This window comes from Haliaeetus albicilla, chromosome 6 (assembly GCF_947461875.1).
Source record: "Haliaeetus albicilla chromosome 6, bHalAlb1.1, whole genome shotgun sequence".
Taxonomy (NCBI): Eukaryota; Metazoa; Chordata; class Aves; order Accipitriformes; family Accipitridae; genus Haliaeetus; species Haliaeetus albicilla.
The window spans coordinates 40,107,776-40,130,953 of record NC_091488.1 but is presented as its reverse complement, the minus strand read 5'-3'; the positions used below and the strand labels follow the sequence as shown (position 1 = coordinate 40,130,953).

General features: G+C 41.9%; 1 protein-coding gene across 3 annotated transcripts; it reads left to right on the top strand.

Moving 5' to 3' along the window:
* Positions 1 to 443: 443 nt before the first annotated feature.
* On the top strand, positions 444 to 21,842 carry TTF2 (transcription termination factor 2). 3 transcript variants are annotated; one of them, XM_069785726.1, is made up of 23 exons: positions 444 to 504; positions 592 to 703; positions 901 to 987; positions 2,383 to 2,449; positions 2,904 to 3,878; positions 4,765 to 4,891; positions 5,669 to 5,863; positions 6,096 to 6,253; positions 7,289 to 7,370; positions 7,680 to 7,793; positions 8,748 to 8,898; positions 10,178 to 10,283; positions 11,368 to 11,558; positions 12,439 to 12,592; positions 13,377 to 13,468; positions 14,242 to 14,324; positions 14,785 to 14,924; positions 15,709 to 15,879; positions 16,489 to 16,547; positions 17,657 to 17,810; positions 19,431 to 19,513; positions 20,567 to 20,641; positions 21,442 to 21,842. In XM_069785726.1, the coding sequence occupies exons 1-23, from the start codon at positions 477 to 479 to the stop codon at positions 21,584 to 21,586; spliced, it is 3,549 nt and encodes a 1,182-aa protein (XP_069641827.1). In that variant the 5' UTR covers positions 444 to 476; the 3' UTR covers positions 21,587 to 21,842. The 3 variants fall into 3 exon arrangements, 2 of the variants coding, with proteins under 2 accessions (XP_069641827.1, XP_069641826.1); XM_069785725.1 differs by having other exon boundaries at positions 477 to 703; XR_011325119.1 differs by lacking the exons at positions 15,709 to 15,879; positions 16,489 to 16,547; positions 17,657 to 17,810; ... (1 more) ...; positions 20,567 to 20,641; positions 21,442 to 21,842 and having other exon boundaries at positions 14,242 to 14,596; positions 14,785 to 14,894.
* Positions 21,843 to 23,178: the final 1,336 nt, after the last annotated feature.

Genomic DNA, 23,178 nt, shown 5'->3' with positions numbered 1-23,178 from the left:
TTCGATTCGGTAAAACTCAATCCCGCCGACCCCTAGGTGCTGCGTGGCACGACGCGCCGGTCCGAACGCCGAGCAGGCTCCGGAGGCGCTGCGGAGCGACCCCGGAGCAGCGACTTGTGTAAATCACCGACCGCCTCCAGCCCGCGGGGAGACCGGAGCCACCCGAGCCACCGGAGCCGCCGCCGCCGGGGCCACGCCCCCCTGCCGTGACCACGCCCGCTCGGGGACGCGCCCGCGCTCCGCCCTCCCGTGGCGCGCGGCCGCCAATAGCAGCGCGCCTTCCTTTTCCCGCCCTTCTCCCGAACAGCGGAACCTGCGCGGAGCTGGGGGTGGGGGAGCGAAAGGGGGGCGGGGAACAGTGAAGTCACAGCGCAGCGGCGATTGGCTCCACCTTGCCCCGTTCTGATTGGACGGTCCGCAGGCGCTGGGTAGGATTGGCTGATTTCAAGAGTGGGCGCGGCGGTTGCGGCCCGGCGATGGAGGCGGTGCGGTGCGCGGAGCACGGTGAGGGGCGGCGGGGAGGGGGTGTCCCGCCTCTGGCGGGGGGTGCCTGTCCCGGACTGACCCCTTCCCCTCTTCTCCGCCCTACAGGGTCCCTCTGCTTCCTGAAGACCGGCGTCCGCGATGGCCCCAACAAGGGGAAGAGCTTCTACGTGTGCGGAGCGCAGGGCTCAGCGGCCTGCGGCTTCGTCCTGCCGGCGTCGTAGGTGTAGGGCGGGGGGGGGGTTGGGAGGGCGGGGGGCCTCCCCCTGCTATGCCAGCAGTCGTAACCTTTTCTTAGTCACATAGTTCTCGAGAAGACGGATCTCCGAGTTTTTTTGTCCCAGGTAATTGGTTTTGCCGTTGCTGTTCCCTGGGCAGCTTGTCTTTATGCTTCCTCTTTTCCTTTCCTCTTTTCAGTATTCCTGCTTCTCACTGCTTGATCCATGAGGGATGCATGGTGGAGCTGCAAGTCCTGGTTCAGCAGCAGCACAGAGATGAATACCAGTAAGTTCCTCAAAGTGGAAACAAAAGGTTTGTTGTACAGGTTTGAACATCTGGAATTGTTTGATGGCAGCTGGCTTGCAATTTCCTTCTAGAATTGAAAAGGCTTATCCAGCCTTGAGGCCTTCACTTAGCATGTTTCAAAATGTTTGCTATTTTGATTGGCAATTATATTCAATGATATAAACCTAAGTGATCAGATAACGTTTGTTTCTAACAGAATTGAACATGGTTCTGTGTTTGGATTCATCCAAGACTCGGGATGGTTGCATCGAATTCACCAGTTCTGATAAAGTTGTTGCAGCAGTCCTGGTTGGCTGCCAGTGATACCAAAAAGCCGGTCAAAGAGACTCTCTAAGACTCATTTTGGAGCTTTAGAAAGCAGGCATTCTTTATTGCAGTGCTGGATGCACAAGGGATAATTCCACCTAGCATGCATGCCACAGCTTCAGCACAAACAGGTTATATGGAGTAACGATTACATATTAATCAGATTAGTATACACTTACATAGAAATTATTGTAACTGATTATCATAGTACTGCCTACATCTGATCATGCGCAATGAAGAATTCATTTGAGTCAAAGGGCTGCTTTTACGACCACCGACCCATTTGAGATTCTGTTGGCTGTCCTTGAAATCTTTGTTCTTGTCCTTGTTCTTTGATCTTGAAGCTTAACGCAGTTTCAATCACATGTGGTCAGTTTCAACATTGTTCTCATCTAGTGTACAGGAACATCTAGTCATAAGAGCAAAGAACTGCAAAACTTATGAGTAACTACCTCTACTAGTTAATTGCTTGGCTATACTTTTGTCTATTGTTTCAATCCTAGTGTTAGTATAAGATTTCTAATAATTATTTACCAAATCTCACTTTTGCAGTCATCTAGCAGCAAACCAGTTTCCACAGCTGGTACAACATATTAAGACCATCAAAATATTTGGACATACCATACAGAACGTATGGACATATGCTATCACCAGTTTAAAAAAAAGATCACATCCAAAGCTTTTCTGGTCCTGAGGTGCTTTAAAGATGAGGTGGCCTTTGCAGTGTAACTAAAAGAATAGCTTGTTTCCTTACACCCTGAAATCAGGGGACACTTCTGAGGCTCTGAACATAGACAATATTTTTGCCTGAGCAGTTCCTCTTTTTATTGCTAAAAATTAAAAACCAAACCACTCAAAACCTTAGGAATCTTTACCCAGAGAACAATGCTTTTGTAAAAAGCTTTGTTGCCAATGTTCGTGGCCTTTTGCTTATGCAGAAGTCTGGACATAAAGTCCAGATCAAGAGAACTTGTCTGTGATGGTTTCAGTGCAAAGTACTTTTCTATAGAAAGGTTAGAGTTCCTTTACTGGCTCCTGCAGTTCAAATCTTGTTTTATTCTTTGGTAGGTTGTTTTACCGATGCCTTAATAGTAAGTTGAATGGGAAGAAATGGTGTGGAAGTGTCCCATGGCAGGTACGAATGTTTCATTTGTATTATAGTATCAGCTTATTCCAGCATGACTTTTCATTCTGTATACTGTAATCACCTCTGAGACTACATAGTGGGAGAGTTTGTATTTTCTAGCTGAAAAGCGTATCAGCCTGCTCTCCTCCAGATGAGACTTCTCATACTCCTAAATTGTGTGAAGTAATCGTTGTTCTCCAGTCTTAAATGTTTCTTGGGTTTGATCTCTGGCTGTCCTCTTTTCTTGAGGATGGTGCTGTTGGGACTTGATCCCCAAAAGACATGGGAATGGCAAAGAAAGCAGAAAATTCCTTGTAAAATGTTTATCCTGATACTGTTAAAATGATAGGAAAGATGATGTTTGCCAAGAAAGAAGTCTTGCTTGAGATGATCACGTTGTGTGTATTGTTAACAGGCTTTAATAATGTGTACATTAGTATTTACTCACTTGTATACATTGCAGGACCCAAAAGCTACCAAAGCGCCAAAAGCCTTAGGATCCCAGCCCAACACAGCACCTCTCTTCAATCCCAGCGGCCAAAGAAATCCATTCAAAGTGATAGACAAGAATCGTGAACCATCATCCTGGAAACAAATTAAGCAAGGAAATGGAGAGGAAAGTAAAGCAAAAGGAGTAAAAGCAGAGAAAGAGAGCGTGCTGGTGTCACATAAAGAGAAGAAATCAACCTCAGATTCCTCCATAGAGAAGGAACCTCTAGAAGGGCTGAAAACTAAAAAGAAGCAGTCCACGGGAAGTAGGAGTGATCCAGAACTTAAGGAGAGCACAGTGTCTGAATCTAAACTTGGTCTTTTGGACACTTGGAAAGAGAAAAATATCCTTTGGGCTGAAGAGAAATACGGTGGCAGTGATGGGGAATCCAAGAAGTCTTCCAAGTGTGTGGAGGAAGAGCGAGGCGGGAGACCAAAGCTCTTTCCACTAAGTCTTGGAAAGCAAAGTACAAGTACCAAGCCTCCAGAGGAGGAGCAGCTCAGAGAGAAAAGCTTAAAAAGCTGTGGGGATAAAGAAACCAAAGAGAAAGAATACATTGGTCAGAAGAATGGAGAAATGAAAGTGATGTCTAAAGAAGATGCAATTTCCCCAGCATTACCACAACTGGCACTGCAGCATGCTGCCCTGAAGGGAGGAGCAGAGGCAGTGCTGCCCAAGACACAAATCAGGCCAGGGCTGGGACAGCCTGCTGCTGAAGTCTCTAGCAGTGACAGTGATGAAAAAGGATTTGTTTATTCCTCATTAGGTAAAAGTAAACCTGAGAAATCAGTGGAGGGTTTGCAGTCAAGAGAGGTTCCTTCAGGAAAATCAGGAAAGAGTATGCAGGGCACATCTTTGCCAGGAGCTGCACCATTGCATCATGTGGAAGGAACCCAGGATCCTAAAGCTCTTCACAACCATCTTGTAGTCCAGCTGAAGCAGAAAAAGGTAATTTATTGCACCTATTCCTTTTTTTTTGGTTCTGTGTTCAGGGTGACTTCCCTAACTCGTGACAGGCGTCAGAATATGGTATCCCCTCACAGCTGAATCTCAAACTATTTGGATGGTTTAGGAAGATGGGGCAAGGGAGGGAGTTCAGCCTAAGCACAAGCTAGCTGTTTTAAGCTGCATATGAGACAATTAGCCCTAAGGTAATACAGCCTTCTGTGTTTGGGGGTGCAGTTTTGACCTTCCTGGGGTTGTGTCTGTCTTTTACCCAGAAAGTAATTTGCTTAAGGTAGAACAGTGCACAGCCAGCTTAACCTTTTTAAATAATGTGGCTGTTTCTGGTGGTCTCTCATGGCCTTGTGAAGTAAGAGTGATCTAGCCATGAAAGCTCACACAAAGATGAAATAAACTACCTGTCTGTTTGCTTTTTTTAATAATTACTAATAAATATGTTCCATAGTTTTTTTTATTATAAGATCCCCTGTTTGCTTAGAGCTCAGAACAGAACCTCAAAATAAACAGTCAGAACTGTTGTTCCTGCTAGTATAGAAAGAAACGTGCAAGTAGGTTGAACATTAGGTGCTTTGAGAGATGTTAAGATTGTCCAAGTCACTTGACTGCCTGTTCATCCTGTTTCATAAAAAGGGGGAGGCCCTGCGTCCTTCCATCTCTTCTAAAGTACACTAATGGCTAGTTTATTTTCTGCTAAAAGACTATTTAACCACACTGAATTGCACTTAAATGCTTTTGGAGATTGTAGAACAGTATCAAAGTACAAATTACTATAGTATAAGATTAGTGTTTTTAAACTTCTGACCTGATTGTTCTCTGTTGGCAGAGAGCTTGGTAAGCACGCTCAGGTTTTGGATTCTTTTTTGTTTTGCAGAGTACATTGGCTACAGTGAACATTCAGCTGCTGCCAGATAAAGGGGAACGGTTATTAAAGCAAGTGCAGGATTTGGAAGCTGCACTGGGTGCTCTTAACATTTCGACAGCAGATACTACTGAAAAAGGTAGGGCTAAATTTTTTTGCTGTGTCTGAATGTTTCAGTTACCAGATACAAGATAAGCACCTTTCAGTGTGCCATTCCTGTAAAGTGATTTCCTAATTCTATTAACTAGTATTAATCACCTGTGGAAGAGAGGCATTTTGCTGGGTTACCTGTACAGTGACCTCGACAGGAGAGTTACTTTGTGATCATAATATCAATTGTGTTGATGAAAAGGTCCAGTTTGACAACTCTGGAAACTGAAGATCTCTAGCAAGGAAGCAGTAATTCACAGGCCACCACACAACAAGCAGTCCCAATGTCTTATATCATATCTGGTTTTATGCAAGGCAGACCTTTCCAGGATGGAGAGAAAAGCTCAGGAGTTCTTGGCCCATTCATTCTTGGATGTTTCGATAATTTTTGTGACCAAAACATTGACAACAAAGACGTCTTTAAAAGGAATAGATACTCTGGGAACTGTGTGCAGAACTGACCTTGTGCTTGCTCTTATCTGATCACAGTTGCGAAGTTCACTGCATTGGTATAAACCACACATTGAGGCTTGAGCTGAACTGCATTGCCTGTCACATAAGAGCAGGCCAAGAGCATGCATGTTAGTAGTTGCAGTGGCTCAGGTGATATGGTAGCCTGCTACCCTGCTGTTAAATCCATATGACCACTTAATAATATTTTGCAAGCAGACTATTGGGCAAAACGAGGGGCCTTCTCTGGGCTGTAACGCAAGGCTCTGAGGTCTGCTGTGCAACCTTTTCAGCCTGCGATTCCTTTCTTATTAAGGGGAGGATAGCGCAACAAGCAGCAGCTGCTGTGAGGAATTTTTGCCTAACCCATTTGGCAGGCCAGGTGGTACAAAGTTGATAACACCGCTACCACTCCAGGATCCTACAGCAAGAACCTCTTCAGGCTCACACAGTCACCCCTCTGCTGCTGCTACTTTGGGTTCCAGTGAATATTATGGCCACAGTTTTGGAAGTAAGTACAAAAAGACTTTTTTCGTTAAAGAGAATACTGGTGAGAACTATTTCTGAAATAATCCTGCAACTTGTGGATATACGTGAGTACTAATAGACCTTTTTTGTTACTGTGAGCTGCATACTGCCCCCCAGGCATCTGTAGCCACTGAGATCAATCTCCGAGATGAAAGATCTGCTTGGGAAAGTTAGCTTTGTAAACACATTTCATGCATAATACTGTATCTTTCCAGTGAACTCTGGTGTGCAGAATCTATATGGAGGAAGAATGACAGAAGACCGAATCAGGGCTGTACACAGTGCCACAAGCGAGGCTATTAATCATCTTCACAAATCTCTAGAATCCTGTCCGACAGAGCAGACAGCAGCTGAAGATCCCTCTGGATTGAAGGTGAGTTGGCAGGGATGGAGGATGTCATGCTGATAAATGAAGTGTAACGTCTGGGTGGTACCCTAGAGCATCCTGCCCTTTCGCACTTTGAAGTACTTTGCAGTTTTCATCCTGTCAGAAGGAGATGCTCTGATTACTTTCTATCCATGAGAGTTGCTTCAGATTGCCAATGCTGATGTTCTACCCTCTTGCTGTGGTGTCTTGAGAATATTTAGTGCTTGAATGAAGCAGTAGTGCCTCAGACAAAGCAACCAACCCACAATCATTTATCTGTACATGACTGGCAACAGAGGCAGGTCTCTAATGAGGAACAGACTGAGAAAACTCTTACTGTTATTTTTTCCCAGTTAGGTCTCCCAGTGAGCTATAAGAAACAGTCTTTTAAAAAAGTGTTGTAGATGATAGAGTTCATGCAACCCAGTGGACTCCAGAGTAGTCTGTTCTGATTTGCCAAAGAACAGCTCTTTATCTATCAAGTGGTGCAGAACCCATAGTTGAGGTTTTGTACAAAATATTGGAAGGCACATGCCTCTGCAAGATGGTGCGTAGGTGTATATATGTTGTGTCACTTGTCAGATCCTCTTGGGATCTTTTCAGTGCTGGAGAAGGCTATTTGATGTCTTATGATGATAGTATGTAGTCCTTCTTCCTGTCTTTTAAGAGTCTGTAGTGGTCTTAGACTTGGTGAGAAAAGGGAAGTGTTCTCAGTCCCTCTCCTTGACAGTGATGCCTGTTGTGAGCAAGGTAGGCTAGGGTGGATTTTCCACCTGAACAAGCCGTCTTTACGTGCTCTGTGAGGGCTAGGTTGGTTTGTGCATAAAGCATTAGCAAGACTGATCTATGGTACTGCTGACCTCCTGTCTGCAGAAGTTGCCTATCTTGGGTATCATTGTCCATGTGGGAAAAGGACAGGTAGGCAAACTCCTTATAGTTAGATTGTAGTAGGACAGTTCGACTGGATAATTTGGTACAGCAAGCAGAAGTGTCTGAATTTTACAAGGTGTTTCCTTCAAATCCTCTGTTTCGCCCTCTCAGGTTCCGCTGTTGCAGCACCAAAAACAGGCGCTCACATGGCTACTCTGGAGGGAGAGTCAGAGGCCGTGTGGAGGAATTCTAGGTAAGCAACAGAACAGGGAAGTGGGTTTTGGGGGCAGATTTATGGCAGCAACAGTTTGGCATATAACTTACTGGGAGGCCAATAACTGGTTATTTAGTAGGCATGTTGAAGTGGCTTCTTTTTCTGTGCCTTTTGACCGATTACAGCTATTAACCCATTACTAAATCATACCCTGAAATGGTCATATTTGTATTTTTATTTCCCAGGTTCCTCAGGGCAATTTCTGTTGCAGTATTTACCTCAGTGTCAATCTGAGCTAGTGGGGCTCTTTTCAGCATGTCATCACAACTTCTGTGTGTCTTTTTCCAGCGGATGACATGGGCTTGGGGAAGACTCTAACGATGATTGCTCTCATTCTGGCCCAGAAGCAGCTGAAGACAGAGAAAAGAAAGGAGAAGTTAGAAATGTGGCTATCCAAAAACGGTACAGAATTGTTTCCATCATACAGTACATACATTTTGATGCAGTGCCATTTGAAATGCCTAAAGTGTTATAGGTTAACAGCTCGTAAAACAACAGACTCTATCTGTGCTTACTTCTCTTCTGTGAAAAAATTATACTGGGCTTAATATTTACTGCACTCCCTTGCAAGGCCCTTCTGTTGATCAGTGTCATTTGTTCTTCCATTGGATGTGTAGGATTTCCCGAGTCATTACTTTATATTGCTCTGGGATTTATTTTTTGATTAGTTTCCTGAACCAGTTAAAGCCAGCATATGCTGTTTTGAGTAGATTCATATTTTTTTCAACATATGTAAATATATACATAGTTTTCATAGCATAAGGACTTAAATTAATGGCTACTCACCTCACTGTGACTGATTTTTTTTTTTTTTTTTTTTTTTTTTTCCTCTTCCCCAAGATTACTTTTGTCTTGTCTATAGAGTTAAGGGATGTTAGAGTTTTTAAGGAGTATTGTTTCTGTGTCCACAACCTGTTACTGTCTCCATCCTCATGGAAGTGGCATGGTCCTGTCTTGCCAAGTTTACTGACTGTGTGTTTGTTTTTCCTGCGTTGTTCAAAATGGTAACATTTCAGACTTCTAGAACAGGAAAGAAGAGTGTATTTGGCAATATATTCTTAGAAGAGGTCAGGGTTAGTTCCTGAATTCTAACCTTCCAGCTTATCCAAAGGAACTGCACAGATGTATAGCATAACTCTGAGTGGACAAGAAGTGACGCATTAGTGTTTAAGTAGAGTTTTTTTCCACCCAGAGCTAACAGTCCCCAAGAATGCAATGTAGAGATGTCTGCTTCACAAACTATGCTCATAGGAAAAGTGGACCAATCATCTTAATTGTTGTGAATTTCCAAAACTTCTGTCTTTGTTGTAGTCTAATGTGAAGACATTGAAACTTGTCTGCAATATTTCCCTGCAGATTCCACTGTTATCCCTTCCCACAGCACTTTAATCATTTGTCCTGCATCCCTGATCCATCACTGGAAGAAAGAGATTGACAGACGTGTGGGCTGTGGCAAACTGAGGGTCTATTTGTACCATGGGCCAAACCGAGATAAACATGCAGAGGTGTAAGTGCTAAACCATAAATATGACCAAGAAAAGTAAAATACTACTCAGCAAGAGATTGTGTATATCAGAGTTGAAATTCAGTGGCTGTAGAGTAATGGAAGAACCTGAAGTATGGAAATCTGGAGGATCCAGCAGGTCAGGCTGATGTCTGCTGTCAAGGTGTATATAGCAAAACCTTTATGGCCTGTACCCATGCTAAGTGGTTCTGGCGCAGACTATTGCTGTTCCTGATAAGACAAAAAAGTTGTATATTCTCTAAAACATCTCTTGCTTGCAGAAACTTGTCATTGGCAGTTTCTTCCATGCTTCTGCTTTGTGGCTGTATTTTTTTTTTATCAGCTGTATGTGTAGATCACTGTTTTCTACACCACTTTAGGCCATGCTGAACAGTATTTCTAGATGGCAGATTTGAAGTAGGGTTCATTCACGTGGTGTGTGTTCTGTACCACTGGCTTTTACGGTCGTCTTGAGCTTGCTGTGTTTACTTCCAGTATCCATAAAATGGGTACGATGTGTCCTTTCTGTTTGACTGCTATGAAGCTCAGTTCTCTGTTGTCCTGGTTTTGGCTGGGATAGAGTTAATTGTCTTCCTAGTAGCTGGTACAGTGCTATGTTTTGGGTTCAGTATGAGAGAAGAATGTTGATAACACACTGATGTTTTCAGGTTTTGCCAAGTAATGTTTAGACTAAGTCAAGGATTTTTCAGCTTCTCATACCCAGCCAGCAAGAAGGCTGGAGGGGCACAAGAAGTTGGGAGGGGACACAGCCAGGGCAGCTGACCCAAACTGGCCAAAGGGGATATTCCATACCATGTGACATCATGTCGAATATATAAACTGGGGGGAGTTGGCCTGAGTGGGGGGATCACTGCTTGGGAACTAACTGTGCATCGGTCGGCAAGTGGTGAGCAATTGCATTGTCCATCACTTGTTTTGTATATTCCAATTATTTTTATTATTATTATTGTAATTTTATTATTGTTATCATTATTATTTTCTTCCTTTCTGTTCTATTAAACTGTTTGTATCTCAACCCGTGAGTTTTACTTTTTTTCCCCTGATTCTTATGCCCATCGCACTGGGTGGGGGGGAAGTGATCAAGCAGCTGCGTGGTGCTTAGTTGCTGGATGGGGTTAAACTACGGCATCTGTAAAACTGCATTTCGGCTCTTGTAAAACTAACTGTGTTGTTCTTAAACCTTCAGCATGCTTTTTGTTTGTCTTGCAAAATTAATTCCTCATTTATTCTTGTTCCTGATTACTACTTTCCCTTTATGCAGGCTCTCTGAATATGATGTTGTTGTCACAACCTACAGCCTTCTCTCCAAGGAGGTTCCCACAAGCAAAGAGGAAGGGGAAGTGCCTGCTCAGGACCATGATGTGGGGGTGAGAAGCCATATTGTTGACAGAGGATTGCCTTAACATTTTGTTCTGAGGTGTTGCAAGCCATTATTGTTTCAAGTAGCACCTTATGTATGCTACAGTGAGCAGCAGAGCAGCAGGTTGAATGTTTTTTGGTTTTTTTTCTCCCTGTAAGTCACCTGTTGAGTTTGCACAATAAAAATAAAATGATGAGAGAAGGTGCTGTGAAGTGCAGAAAGACAATGGGGAAAAATATTCACAGTAAATCTGTTCTAATATAGAATATTCTATATTATAATATATAGTAATATAAAATATGCTACATTGAATACAGCTGAAATGTCTTTAAATGTAATTTTAAGAGCACAGTGATGAATCTTATACTCTTCCTTTTGAGGTGAGACTGTGAAGGAACGCTAGATTCTCCTGTTTGGTGGTGTTTGCTGCCTGAAGGACTAATGTCACTTTAAACTACCAGAAACCTGTCGTGCTCAGGCTCTGGGTCAATCTGAGCTGAGACTGAGGCAGTCTACATGCTGCACTCTTGAAGAAACAGCAGTGTATTTGCTAGGCTATGAAAATAATAGTGATTGCTGAATGCTAACTGAACTAGGCTACACAATATAGAGGAAGTCCCGTGCTGGTGGATATTGTTGTCTTCTACCTCAGGGTACAGATCTAGATGTAGCTCTTAAAGCAGACAGGCCTTTGAGTTTCCTGAAACTTCAAGGTGGCATCTATAAAACTGTAGAGAGATCAGAATAATGGTATGTGGTCCTTGGTCCCAGCCTAGCAAAATTTTACTAATATGAAATGCCTCTTGGGAAGAAAGAGGCAATAAAATTTTAAAAGCAGGAAAAACAGCAAAAGATTAGAAATTGTTATTAAGAACAGGCAAATGTTGTATTCTTCGGCTTATAAACTTTCATGGAAGCTTTGAAGAGAGGATTTTTTGAGAGGGTCTCTTACATGACAGTAAGAGCTCAGATTGCTGCTGATTAACATCAGGAAAAGGCTTGTAGCTGGAAAAATATGTTTGCTTGTGGCTCTTTAGAGAGCCTAGCAAGGTTATTGCTCTGGGTTATAAATGGTCTGTGTCTTCTTTCAGAGTGGATCATCTCCCTGTTCCCCTCTGCTCAGGGTAGCTTGGGCTCGAGTTATATTGGATGAAGCTCACAATATTAAAAACCCAAAGGTTCAAACCTCTATAGCTGTGTGCAAAGTGAGAGCCAGTGCCAGATGGGCTGTCACCGGCACGCCAATACAGAACAACTTACTGGACATGTACTCTCTCCTGAGGTGAGCTGGCTGCACATGAACACATGGACAGGGCTCCAATTCCAGTAATTCTTTGCTGATGAAGTGCTGAAGTTGTTTCTCAGTTTGAGAGGTTTCTAAGATATGTAGGGTAGCGAGACTAATTATATTAACACTTCAGGCACTGGATTGCAAAGGCTGTGGGTGAGGCATTGCACAAGGCTGGCCGTGTGTCTACTGTTGCATGTAGCTATTCTGCTTCCATAGAAGATAAAGGGGAAATTACTTCAGATCTCCTATGTCTCCAAGATGAATATCCACAAAACTAATTTTAATGGACAGAAGTTTTGTGCAATAATCCCTGTTCCTACCAGGGCAACCTGGGAGGACCTTATTAAAGAGCGTTGTGCTACAATGGCATTGAAGGAAATGGTGAAAACTTCGGCTTCTCTAAACAAATGATAAACAGGTTAAACTCCATGCTCCTCGTTGCTGAGGGGGGAAGGATTATGAAGGGTGTTGGAGAACCAGAGGGAACTTGCATTTGAAATTAATTTTGGATATTTGAAATTAATTCTCAAGTAAGAGGTATGGGATTTTGAAATAACAAATGAATACACTTTCCGGCAAGTGCCTCTGCATCTTGATGTCCTTCATTTGCTGGTGATGCTTGAGACATAGTGAGCTAAGAGGAAGTGATGGATACAGAATCAGAAGGATGCTTTGATGGTATTAGTGATGGTAAGACTTTTGCACAAACAAGTTATCAACGCAATTACCTAGAACTGTTTTAGCGCTCCGAGCAGTTATGGCATTTGGAAATGGTTTGCTCTGGATAGCAAGGAATTTGGTTCTGGTCACTTGAGAGTAACTGAAGAACTCTTCTTCCCTTGGTATGAAGTCTCCTTCCTTCCTGTCATAGGTTTCTACGTTGCTCTCCTTTTGATGAATACAAAGTGTGGAAGTACCAAGTAGATAACAACACAAAGAAGGGAGGAGAGAGGCTAAGCCTCTTAACCAGGAGCCTCTTATTACGGAGAACTAAGGACCAGCTGGATTCAGCTGGCAAGCCCTTGGTAAGAACTTCACCCTCCACAACTAGACAATCATTCCGTTGTTTTCCTTGCAGCAGCCAGTTAGTTATTTACATGTATAAATTTGTTAATGTGTGGGTTCTCCTGTCTACTGCGGTCTCTTGAGCAAGAGGAGCGAATGCCTGTGGGATGCTTTGATTGCTTATCCAGAAAGCAGAAATATACAGAATAATTAAACCTTTTAGTTATAAATCACACACAGACAATAATACATCAAGTAATTGCAAGTAGATGTCCAGCTGGTGGAAAGTTAGCCTAGGTCTCTGAGCTAGCCTACATCTCTGAGAATCAAAGCTGCTGCATGTCAAATGGATCTGGTGCGTGCTGGAGCATTGGCTTTCTGCACTACTCTTTACAAGTAGTCTGTTAAACTGAGTATTAGGTCATTGGTGTGTCCATAAGCCTTTAAAAGGTGTAGTTTTGGTGTACTGTCTGATTCTGAATGGGGAACTGAGAAGCTACTTTTACAATGCAATAAATGAATCCCTCCATGGTAGTTATGCAGCAGTCTGTACTTAGTTGCTCATGCCTCTTGTTATTGGATGATTTGGAATAAAGATTTTTATCTTGAGCATTAACCAGGTTACTTGGAGTTCTGTGAGTATCTATGTTGTGTCATAGTTGCATTAATACAAATAACTTTAAAGAAGAAACAGCTATCTTCTGAGACTTAGAATGTGGTGTTAAATCTTCAAATGCTGGTGTTTGTGATGCTGTATAATATTTTTGCACTATATACATCTGACCCTGTGTATTTTTACTTCAGGTATCTCTGCCCCAGCGTAGCACACAGTTGCATCAGTTAAAACTTTCAGCGGAGGAGCAGTCTGTGTACAATGTGCTCTTTGCAAGATCCAGGTATGAATGTGGGTAGAGATAGGGTATTTTGTGGTTTTGTATCTTGTTGGTATGAAAAATCTGAAAGAGCAACCCACTTTAGATAAGACAAGCTTTTGGAAAAATTCCTGTTAATGTTTTTTCCCTGTCTGCCTATCTGTCAGGCATGTTTGAAAATACATTGCTTGTTCTGGTAATAGTTGAAATGGAATCATTTATTTTCTCCCATATGTTCATGCCTTGCATGAGCTTTGTATTCTTGCCTTACACTTAATCCCATGGGTTTCAAGACTCCAAAGACTTGGAATTGCAACAGTAGTTCTTAAATGATGATGTACCAGCACCGGTAAAGGAGAGAATTTATCTTCTTTGCCCTGTGATATTTCTACAATAGGAAATTATGCTGGCCTCTCCAGATGGCTGTAATGCAAGCCAGTGTCAGTTTGTGTTCTGCTAGCATCTCTTTCAACAGCGTTGCTGTAAAGAGTCTGCCTTCCTTTTAAATACACATTTAAATATGTCCTTTTATTATGAACAATGTTATCCATTGGGCCCTGGCTCCTATTAAGGTATTCCAATAAGCAGATTTGCTTCCTCTTGTGTTTTCCAAAATGGATCTTGGTTTTGATCATATTCAAGTTAAACAAAAGTGGGTTTTTTTGTGATTGCTTTGTGACTGAATGATTAGTGAAACCTTCCTTATCTTAATGCATCAGTAGCTTGCCTGTTAAGCTCAGGTCCCCCTTGCCTTTTTTCCTGCTGTAAATCCCACAGTCTCCGTCTTGTTTTTTCAGGTCAACACTACAATCCTACCTAAAGAGACAAGAGCAGAAAAATGAAGGCAGAGAGTATGCTGGTGGTAACCCGTTTGAGAAAGGTTTAAGCACTCCCTCCCCTGAAAACACTTGCAGAAGTGACTCTTTAAGTGCACATTTAAGGAGGGGGAACAGACCTGGTCACATGGGGTCAGGACTTAGAAATTCTTTGAAAAAATGCTCCCCTGATGTTACAAAGAATCCTACCATAGTATTCCAAAAGTCTTTTCTCACTGTTGTGGCTCTGGGCAAATCTTAACCTCCCTGGATCTAGAATTCCCTTCTGAAATAAAGGCCTAATGTCTCAGAGAAGAGATGTCAGTATTAGTATAAGGTATGTGGTACTCTGATTGGTGGTATTGTTGGGTTTTTTTGTTTTGGGGTTTGATGGGTTCCTATGTTAAATCAGGTACTTGCTTGCCTGTTGGTTCTTTTATTGATGAAACTCTTGCTGGAGGTGGCTGGGCAGTACTTGGAAATGCCTCCAAGAGCTCTTGATGTTTTGTCTTCCTTCCTTGGCAGTTGCACAAGAGTTTGGGATCAGTCAAAAGGAATTTCTAGCAGGCCCCCAAAGTGCCTCCCAGGTCTCAAGTACTGTCCACGTCTTGTCTATGCTGTTGAGGCTCCGTCAGTGCTGCTGCCATCTCTCCTTACTGAAAGTGGTAATTGCATTGTATTGTGGTGGTTTTGTGGGGATTTTTTTTAAGTGTTTGTGTAAGTTAACAGACTTTGTAACACCCTCACATCTCTTAGCTAGGGATGTGTGAACTGAGCCATTTCTAGGACTGTGAGTTTTACAGCCCAAGAGGTTTTAGATGGACGTACCTCCTACTGAAGAATTTCCCAGCATGACCTATGTGGGCAGCTGTGTTTCTGGAAATACCTTTATTCAGGGGAAAAAAAAAAAAAAGAAACAGAGTTTTAATGGCAAAGAAGAAGTCTTGATCTTAACCTAGTATTGAAAATTGCACAAGTCCACAAGTGTAGCCTGTTTTAAAGGCTTGTGCTTTGGAGAGCTCTGTAAGTGCTTTGACTGAAGTTGCCTTGCATGAAGCAGACTAAGCTTTCAGAAGCCCTTTGCTCTGTCATATAACGCAGCTGTAGACTAAGTCCAGATACTAAGGGAACAGGCAGGGATTTATCTTCTAACCTCTTTAATCCTGCAACTGTTAAATGCTATGGGAGGGACAATCTGAGGAGACTGGATGACAGAAAATGGTTGAGCTCACATGCTTTCTCTACGCTGCCCCTTCTTGGGGCAGAATAAGGGCCCAAAGGGACTGTTCATCTGACCCAGTAGTGTTTCTTAATCTTTCTGTCTTCATATTGCATAGTTTCCTTCAAACCCACTGTCCTCAGCAGACATTGTGCAGACTGTGGATCATTAACTGAATTTGATCTCAGGCTTGACTGTGATCCCTTATTATATTGCTTGCTTTCCCACAGGCTCTGGACCAAGTTAACTTGAACAGTGAAGGTCTTTCCCTCTCCATTGAGGAACAACTTAGTGCTTTGACCCTGTCTGAGTTCCAGACTCCTGATTCCAAGTCAGCAGTCTACCTCAATGGCACAGCTTTTAAAACAGATATCTTTGAAATCACCAGGGAGAGCACCAAGGTATTCTGGTTGTGGCTTTCTTACCTTCCTTGAGAAGCTTGGAATTCAGCACTTTGCCTTTTAAATTGTTAATGAATTGTCACACCTCAGTAATTGCAGATCAGGCTAAGTTGGCAATTTAGATGAAATTAGGTGAGTAGATTGATAGTCTGCTGAATGCCTTCTGGGAAGGCTCCAACTTCTCAGGTGTTGATGGCTACTTCTAATAAAGCTGTGAGAATCTGACTGTGCTGGTAAGCTATCAGTGAAAATCTTGAGCACTGGATTCACAGAAGTTTAGAAAAGCAGGCATGTGAGAGCATGGTGCTTGTGAAGAGCTAGAAAAAATGGGATGGCAGCAAGCAGCAAGAGGAGAGGTGGCAATAACTTGGCTTCTCACAGAAAGGTTGAAATCTATAAAACATGCTTGTATGATTTGATTTCTTAACCCTGTTTTCCATGGTGGGAGTGTTCTTACTAATGACTATTAAAATATCTTGAAAGTCTGAGTATGGAAGCAATTCCAGTTGAAGAGTTATTTTGATCACTTCCTATTTTAATGAAGATTAGCCAAGCATGAGCTGAGTTATGACAGTAAGCAGACTAACTTTTTTTTTTTTTTTTCTGCAGATAGCTCATCTCTTGGCTGAACTGAAAACTATTCAGAGTCACTCGGAGTCTCAGAAGAGGTTAGTAAGCATGTCCTTTTCTTTAGTCATAGTGATTGAGAGAAGTATGTTTCTTGACAGCAGCAGAAATAGTTTAAAATAATTGAATACAAACCTCCTGGTATGGTAAAATGGTAGCAGTACTGCAGCAGTTGAAAGTGGATTTTGAGGAAAAAAAAATTCTAAGATAAAAGAGCATAGCTTAAGATGTATATAAGTGTAAACCTAAGGAAATGTGTGAAGAATCTCAGGCCTTGAGGCCCAGGAGGACTCTTCTTTTCTCCAAAAAACAGAATTGGGAATAATTTGGTTGTGTTGAGAAATATTTGCCCTCAGCTCTGCAACCGACCCCACCACCCAAAAAAAGTGGGGGAATAAAGTAGTGGTTAAAAATGAACCTGTTTGAGATAAAAGAATGCATTGATCAGAGGACTTAAGTGTTGCTGAAGTCCTGCAGCTCTGACTGCAAGTTCTGTCTGTCTTTGCACCAGACTGCACTTTTACAGGGTTTTCTGCTTGTTTTTGTTAAACAATGTAGAATGCACTTAGGGGTGTGTGGCTGCAAAGTAGTTACACCTGTGTTGTTATGTTGGGGGTGGGTTGGAAGGGTAAGCCCTGTTCTTGGGCAACTCCAGAGTTGCACCATATGTAGAAAGCTTTTTTCCAAAGTCTTTTCCAAAAAGCATTCCCACCATAAGAATGGGAACACCAACATTACTTTTGTTCCCTAGCAAAAAGCTATCAAACAAATTATTACCTTCCAAACTGTTTAACCCAAAAAGTGTGGGGAGTGAGAGGCCCAGGGGAATCCAAGTTTGGTGTTGCTGTTGATTCAATTTGCAGAAAAAGCTCAGAATTGTGATTGGTAGGTGTCAATGTAAAATCCCAAAATAGAGGTGAAAGTTATAGACTTAATTTGTCTGAAATTTATTGGGTGTTAGCCTTCCACAGCACGTTCTACCACTACACCTACAGGTGAATCTATTTCTGAATTGGGAGGGGGCTTGGCTCCAGTTTGCAGTGGGGAAGAGTGCCTGAATCATTGTCTCCTCTTGGGTGAGACGCTGCAATAACCAAACTGTTACAGTACACACAGAACTTGTTCTAAATTCCCTTTTCTCTCTCTCCAGTGTTGTTGTTTCTCAGTGGACGAGTATGTTGAAAGTTGTGGCTGTGCACCTCCAGCGATTAGGGCTGAAGTATGCGACAGTGGATGGCTCTGTCAATCCTAAGCAGAGAATGGATGTGGTAGAAGAGTTCAATAACAATCCCAAAGGGCCTCAGGTATGCAATGAGGGCAGGGAAACAGTTACTAGTGCTGCTGTGAGCAGCTGTGATAGCTGACTTCATGTTTCCATTTACTGGCATCACTTTCATTTGGACCTCTAGGTGCCAAGATCAGCAGGGAAAGAGGTAGCTGTAAAAACAAATGTACATCTTATAATGGGCAGTAGCAGCTGCTAAAAAGCTCCTTTTGATGTTAACCTTCTGCACTGAGATCATCGGACTCCAAAGCTAGTTCAGAGGTGGTCCAAATCATCAGCGTGTTCAAAGATGGTTTTGCCACAGAGAGTAGTGTGGAAGATATGGGGCCAGTTAGCTCTACTCAGAGCAGGATGGTTGTTTCCAGCCCATGCTTCTGCACTGGAAGATGTTTCTTTTGGTAGATCACTTGCTTGCCAAGGAGCCTGTAAGAATTTATTGCCATTTTCCAAAGCATCAGATACTTTTTACCAGACTAATCTTTTTGAGAAGAGCAGATGACAGTTGAATCTGTGAATGAGGCTAAAATTAACAAGAGCATACCTCACCCCTGTATAAAGATAGGAAGACTAGCATTGGGCCGAAAGAAGTCATAGTTTTGCACACATCCAAAATAAGGTGATCTCATGTGACTTCTTTCACTCTTGAGTTGTTAGTGTTTGGGGGCAGGTGGGGTGTGTGTGTTTAAATACTGATGAACTACAGTGTGTTGGCTCTTCTTGAAAATAGCTTCTAGTCTGAAATTTTGGCCAAGGGAAGGAAGCTCGCTAGGTAACTAAAGACGTGTGAATCCAAATTAATTATTCATAATGATTACACTTCAATCTGGATGCTGACATTCCTGTGCTTGAGGCAGGTCAGGCTGTCTCCTCTGAGGATGGATCTGTGACTAGAAGGGGAGAATGTGGTGCGTTAGCTTGTTTTCTTTGCTGGATTTCTTGAACAAGCTGCTGTCCACAAAACAGATATTTCTTCTTCTAGCTTTGAACTTAAACAAAGGAAGATTTCTGCCAGCTATATGAATAGCTGACCCCTTAAACAATATCAGGGTTTTACAGTACCATACCATGAAATTGAGTAATAAATATATGTAGCAAGTGTCTCTGCCCTTAATTGAGTTCTTTTCCTGCTGTACAAGAAATCTTCTCTAAACTGACCATCTGCTATATCGCTGTTCCTCCCCAGCTACTCATCTTTTTCTAGATACCAGGTTATGTGGAAACAAAGTGAAAAGAGTAGCAGGCCATTTCAGTCCAGTTGCCTGTGTTTAAGTAATCATTATTGTTAATTCAGAATTGGTGCTTATTGGTCCCATTGTTGGGAACAGGCTGTCATCAGAAAGGCTGGTCATTTGAGTGGGACACAGAGAGTGTCTGAACTTTTCAGTCCTTTCTCTAGTCTGTAAAAATGTATCACGGTAATATACATGGAATAGTAGGCTGGCCTCTCTGAGCCATAAATTCCATGTCCATGCTTCTGTGCCTCATCAAGTAACATCTGGCAAGCTCCCAAATACATAATAAATACATGCATCTAATATAAATATGATAAACAGATAATTTGGTTCAAATTAATATGTGGAGTATATGAAGCATTAATTTTCTGGAAACAGGCTCCTTAACTCTCTTTTGGCCTTTGAAGGTAATGTTGGTCTCGTTGCTGGCTGGCGGTGTTGGCCTGAACTTGACTGGAGGAAACCACCTCTTTCTCCTCGACATGCACTGGTAAAGAGAAAGAAAAGTTCTATCTCAGAGGATATATGTAGGGCGTGTTCCTTGCTTTCTCATCATGTGTATTGTGACGTCTGATACAACTGGGTTAGGAGGGAAGCGTTTAGCTGAGTAAGGGCTAGTGGTCAGTTGTGGAAAAGTGTTTTTACTCCAGTCTTCTTCCAAGACACTCTGATTTGTCAATCCAGTGCTCACTGCCATGAAATACAGTTCTGTAGGGGTAAAAAAATAGAGGAGGATAACAGCAATCCAAAGAAACATGTGTGCAGTCTGTATCACAAAAGGATACTGGGGACTTGGTAGTCCCTAGTTTAATTTCTTACAGTAATGAAAATGGTACATTAAAGGCTACAGGGAATTTGTCCTGAAACAAATTGATTGTGTGGGGCATAGTCAGTAATCAGGTATAGCTAGTGTACCTTGTGGTCTTACAGGGCTATGAAAATAGTGCATATGAGCTCCTAATATTTATATTGTCTCTCAGCAAAGTCAGAATCACAGTTTTTAACTAAATTGTTGCTCATGGGAACTTACAGTACAGAGCAAATTAATGTGCTTCAGTACAAAACCAGCTGCTGAGTAGCAGCATTAAGGAGATGTTTCTACAATATGGAAGTTATGCCAACAAGTATTCCCTGTAACTGTGTGTCAGAGCCATGTCTTATGTAAATATTCTTGAGTGAAGGCCTCTTTCAATGGAGTTTGCCTTCCTGCTTCACACTCCTCTTTCCTCACCAGCTCCTCAACTTTCTCTGAGTAGTAACTATTGGCCAGAAATAGGGGGCTACATGGAACAGTGGTCTAATTCATACAGCTGACTTTGTGTGGAGTTGTAGCATACTTCTACCAAGGGCAAAGGGAAATACAGTCAGGGTGAATATTGGCAATCAAGCTAGTAAACCTAACGTAACCTAGGAGCAGTTTTAGTTCTACAGAGGAAGAAAACAGGATGCTCTGGAGGCAGGCAAATGAGGCAAGCTCAGAAGTTTCGGTATTTCAGTTATTCCTGAACATAAGCCCTTAAGCTGTATGGTTTTTACATTGCAGGAATCCTGCTCTTGAGGACCAGGCCTGTGACCGCATTTACCGAGTGGGGCAGCGGAAGGATGTTGTGATACACAGGTCAGGATTTTGCTTAGCAGTAAATGAGGCTGTTGCTGCTCATGTACTGTCTGGCTTTAGTTGGTGAGACAAGGCCTCAGTTTGAGGCTTGTTTCTTTACCTGAAGCTAGGCACAAGGTCTGACAGTGGGATTGGGGTTTGGGCACTGAGATAGAGACCACGTGAAAATGTTTCTATGTGGCATTTGCCTGCATGTTGTTGTCCTGATAGCTAGCAGTGGTTTGTTGTTTTTCAACCTGTGATTTAGTGGGAATGTCCTGTTCATTCCCAAGAACAATTCAGGCACCAAACCATTTCTCTTCTCTTATTGAGTGGAGATTTTTCACCATGCTCCCTAAACCTGGACCTTTCTAATATCACTAACATATAGAGCACTTCTATTAAGTGGCAAAGTTGGCTTTTAGAAAAAGCATCTGTAATTGTAACTACTAAAAGGCTAGCTTAGTTATTGTAAATGCTTGACAAATTCAAAGAAACTGGAATCTAAAATACTATTCTGCGTATGATGCTTTTAGTGGAATAGGTGCCATCAGTTATCAAACAATCATTACAGGATTTAGTCACAGAATTACTAGTGCTTCAGATGACCAGAGCTGAGGCCTTAAGTACATCAGACTTTAATTTGAAATGTTTTAATACCTGGATATGAGAACAGCTCTTTTCTGGGCACAGGTGTATTTTGTCAGTCACCTAATAGGCTGTTAATTTTTGAGACAAGTCTTTGGAAATTTACTGGGGAAGTGCTTCTATAATGCTGATGCTTTTTCCTAGCAGTTGAGATGATGTGGCTTTGGTTTTAGGTTTGTCTGTGAAGGAACAGTAGAAGAAAAGATCCTACAACTCCAGAGGAATAAGAAAGTTCTTGCCCAGCAGGTGCTGTCAGGCAAAGGGGAGGCCTTCACTAAGCTCACTCTGGCTGACCTCAAAATTCTCTTTGGCATCTAATTATCCTTTACAATACACAATGGAAAGTGATTTTATACATACAGGTAACTGTGCAGACTTCAACAAAGGACTGCTGTTTTAAGGTGGTCATTTATTTTGAACAAATAACTACATTTTTTTGACTTTCAGGAAGAGAAGTTATCAACTTCAGCAATTTTTTTAATACTGAAACTAGACCATGTATCCAAAGGTTAATAAAATTAAGCTATTTTAAATTAAGCTGTTGGTTTAAAACACTTTTGAGTAACTATTAAAACAAACATTTGCTTGTTTCTTGGTTTTCTGCATGTGCTTTTTAGTTAGGAAACTTTCCTCTTCAGGACAGGAGAAGCACAAGCCTAAGTGAAATAAGAACAAAAGAGACAAGCGTGAGATAGGAAAGTTCAGAGATTGAGTGGGCTTGAAAGAAACAACAAAAAAACTTGAGCAGGATGCTATAAGAAGACTATAGAAACCTTACAATGTGTGAGTAACAAAATGAAGGAAGGACTTAGAGGAATACTTCATTTTGTCTTTTGTTCATTAGGAGGACTTTTTATATCTAAGTGAAGAAGCATTTCTCTACTCTGCTCAAAATATTTATTCAAGCAGGGAAGTAGATTTCTGTTATGTTCCTATGAAACAGAACACAAATGCCTGATTGTTCTGGGTTTTTCTTTTCTTCTGAGTATTAAGTAGTGTAAGGTTTCCTTGGTACAAACTTTTTAATGTATAGACTATTCTTCTTTAGAAGATGCTCCCATTTTTTAATAGTAGATGATTTGCAAGTCCTTAGTTAATGGTTTGTATTCTCTCTCTTATCAGAGGTGGTATATGCAGGTAAATGAAGTTTCTGGGCAAAATTTTTTTTTTTTTTTTTTAATTGGTAGTGCATCTTCCCTGCTTCCATCTCCCTCTGCTGTGTCCCTGGCCATATCTGCTGCATATTATGGTTTTCTATTGATAGTACACTATTTCTCTGGGATTTGGCACAGTTCCTGTAAGTTCCATACCAAATGAGGGCCTTTGAAGAGCTTATTTCTAATGCAAAGTGGTAGAGCATGACAAGTTAGAGTGCTGATAAGAAATTAGATGTTGGTTCCTGTATGATCATTCCCCATGGAATAAGATAATAGCATTTGGTAGCCTTTTGAGTAAAGGAGAGATCTATTTGCAGATCAGTGGTTCCTGTTAGCACAACAGTGTCCTGGTGGAGTATGATACAGCTGTGTTGTTACTCATTTCTCTTACCTGCCTTGACATGACGTCCAAGTGAAGCTGTGGAATTATTCCAATTTATTGCGCAGATACAGGGGCTAGGGGGCACAAAAAAACAGTAATTTGTAGTTTTTGTGTGCTTATGTCCACAAATTCAGCCATGGTGGAAGTGTCTTGAGCAGCTTTTGGAATGAAGGAAGGCTGTGCAGCTTGAGCAATTTAACCATAATCTCAATTTGGGGAACATAGCACACTGCTCATCTGCTTTGCTACGCTGGCTTTCTGGAAAACATATCCAAAGCCATGAACTTTCCAAAATAACTTTATTTTTGTTTGGATGTTTACATTAGCAGAACTTGGATTATAGTTTCTTCTTTGGAGTTCATGTGCACTCT

Bases quoted from the DNA above. Each gene is read 5' to 3' on its own strand.
- TTF2 (XM_069785725.1), top strand. From the start codon at position 477: ATGGAGGCGGTGCGGTGCGCGGAGCACGGTGAGGGGCGGCGGGGAGGG. The intron at 7,371-7,679 runs GTAAGCAACAGA...GTCTTTTTCCAG, and splicing joins GCCGTGTGGAGGAATTCTAG to CGGATGACATGGGCTTGGGG. The intron at 20,642-21,441 runs GTCAGGATTTTG...CTTTGGTTTTAG, and splicing joins AAGGATGTTGTGATACACAG to GTTTGTCTGTGAAGGAACAG.